Source organism: Pygoscelis adeliae, unplaced genomic scaffold (genome assembly GCF_000699105.1).
Source record: "Pygoscelis adeliae isolate BGI_AS28 unplaced genomic scaffold, ASM69910v1 Scaffold182, whole genome shotgun sequence".
In the NCBI taxonomy this organism is placed as follows: Eukaryota; Metazoa; Chordata; class Aves; order Sphenisciformes; family Spheniscidae; genus Pygoscelis; species Pygoscelis adeliae.
This window is the reverse complement of record NW_008824669.1, coordinates 412087-414273: the sequence shown is the minus strand read 5'-3', so window position 1 is coordinate 414273 and position 2187 is coordinate 412087. Positions and strand designations below refer to the sequence as shown.

General features: G+C 51.7%; 1 protein-coding gene across 1 annotated transcript in view; it reads right to left on the bottom strand.

The window, feature by feature from the left end:
- Positions 1-5: 5 nt before the first annotated feature.
- ZBTB7C (zinc finger and BTB domain containing 7C) overlaps positions 6-2187 on the bottom strand; it is a gene marked incomplete at its 3' end in the record, with an annotated part of 6801 nt that continues 4619 nt past the window's right edge. The window contains exon 2 of the mRNA XM_009322962.1: positions 6-225. Coding sequence (XP_009321237.1) covers positions 6-225 — 220 coding nt within the window. The remainder of the gene's footprint in view (positions 226-2187) is intronic.

The following is a 2187-nucleotide window of genomic DNA, read 5'->3' as shown; positions in this document are numbered from 1 at the left end:
CGGGGTCGGGCGATCCGGCAGCTCTGGCGTTTGATGTGGCGATGGAGGGGGTCGGAGCGGGGGAAGCTCTTGTAGCAGAACTCGCATTGGTAGGGCCGGACGCCCGTATGGATGCGCATGTGATTCTTCAGGTCGTAGTTGTGCACGAATTTGGCGTTGCAGTGGATGCACAGGTACGGCCGCTCCCCCGTGTGCTTCCGCATGTGGATTTTGAGCTTGTCCTGCCTGCAAAAGAAAAGGCACCCGGTCAGGCAGCGTGGGCTGGAAGGGATGCGGTTGGGATTGCCCCTTGGGTCAGGAGGGGGAAAGGTGACGGGAAGGTGGGGGGCTCATCCCGGGGCTTCCAGCCGTGGCACCGCCCCAACGTGTGGATGCTTTCGTAGGCTGGCGTTTGCATCCACCTTCTCCTTCCCGGGGTGACAGCGCCTAAACACCGCACAGACCCAGCCCTCCGTGTCAGGAGTTTGCAACCCATCCCAGAGAGTTCAAACCAGCCTAAATTGGAGGGAAAAAAAAAACCAAACCAACCTGGAATAAACCCAAAACCCATATGGGAATATCTAAATAAGTACAGCTATATTCCTGCCTGCAGATAAGGAAATTAGCTGAGCTTGTGGGTCAATGCTGCTTAAACAAAGTCCCTCTTGGAGCTGATTTTTCCTTTCCTTTTATCCTTGCACTGACCGCTTGGTGTCTCAGGAGCTTTCGTTTGAAGCGGGAGGATGGCACAGGGTGAGGCAGGCAGAGGTGCAGGCAGCCCCCCCCCGGGGCGCTCTGCACCCGCTGTCCTTCCCGGCCATCTTCTCCAAGGCCAAGACACGCACATCCAGCCTCACGCACGTTTTGGAGAAGGTTTTTAAATACAACCATGGGAGAGCATAATACCCATCCCAATAGCAGTTATTTGCAAATAGAGGTTTGGTTTTTTTCAGGGGAATATCTAAAAGCTGCAAGAATATTTTCCCAAACTGGCAGTCCAATCACTATTTTTTTTCCCCAATAAATAAGAAGTGTTTCCTTCTGCAGTCTACAAAAATCACAGCTAAGGCATACGAGTATCAAAAGCAAAGCTGACTGTAGCTGAACCGAGCCAAGCGCGCTGCCTAGGTTGCACCAGCGGAGTTCAAGTAAATAAAGAGCAAAGTCGGAAAATTCATATTGTTTTCCAAAATGCTTTCAGGATGATCCCTCCAAGACATTAGCAATGTGACTACGGATATGTAGAATATATGGAGTCATGTCATCATTATATATAAAATATGCGAGCCTGCAAAAAAGCAAAAACCACCCCAAAACTCTATTTACGCTGGCAGGTCAAGCCCTCAAAACTTGCCAGGTGCTGCCTTTGCGCTAATTTCTGCCACCCTGCCCACGTGAAGTAGTTTTCAGTGACATGAGTGGCAGCACGCCGGTGTCGGCCACGCCGCGGGGAGTGCAGCCCCGGGATGGGCATCCCTGCAAACCAGTCCCTCAGGATCAAGGATGCAGAGAAGTATCCCTAGCAGCAGAGTCACTTCTTCACCAGACGATGCTTTATTGCCTTGGGGCAACGGGTCCCAGCCTGGTCCTGCAGCGACAGCGCAGGCAGTGGAAAAGCTCCCTGCCTGTACGGAGGTTGTAGCGAGCTCACGTGAGGTTTACAACTCAGGCAGATTTTGAGGGAGGCAGGAAAAAACAAAGCATCTCTCGGCCCGCATGCCAAGCCCAGGGCCAGATCCCAACTTCCCGTTCTGAAATTGTCAAAGGTGCTGCCATCCCAAGATTTTAACAAGGGCGCATTTCCCCCGAAAGGGCTGAAATCTCAGCTCTCCGCGGCAGACAAAGCAGCGTGGAAAATTTCATCCCAAACGGATAATGCGTGGCGAAGCCATAAGCAGACGAATGCAGGGGCTCGTAATGCGAAGTGTTGGGAAATGTTAATAAAAAGCAGAGCTACCAGCCCCACCTATAATATAATTTAAACCTATATATGTAATGTTTAACCTAGCAGGATCGCGTTGCCTAATAAACATGCAGCGTGCCAGGACTGTATAATGTAAATACAGGCAAAGCTTTTTTCAGGCTATTACCAATCCCCGGCAGCAGACGGGGAGAAACTCAATCCTCCCTGCCCCGGCAGCATCTCCGTGGGATGGAAGAGAGGTTTTATGGTTCTACCTGGAGAAGTTCAGAGGTTGGGGGGCGGGG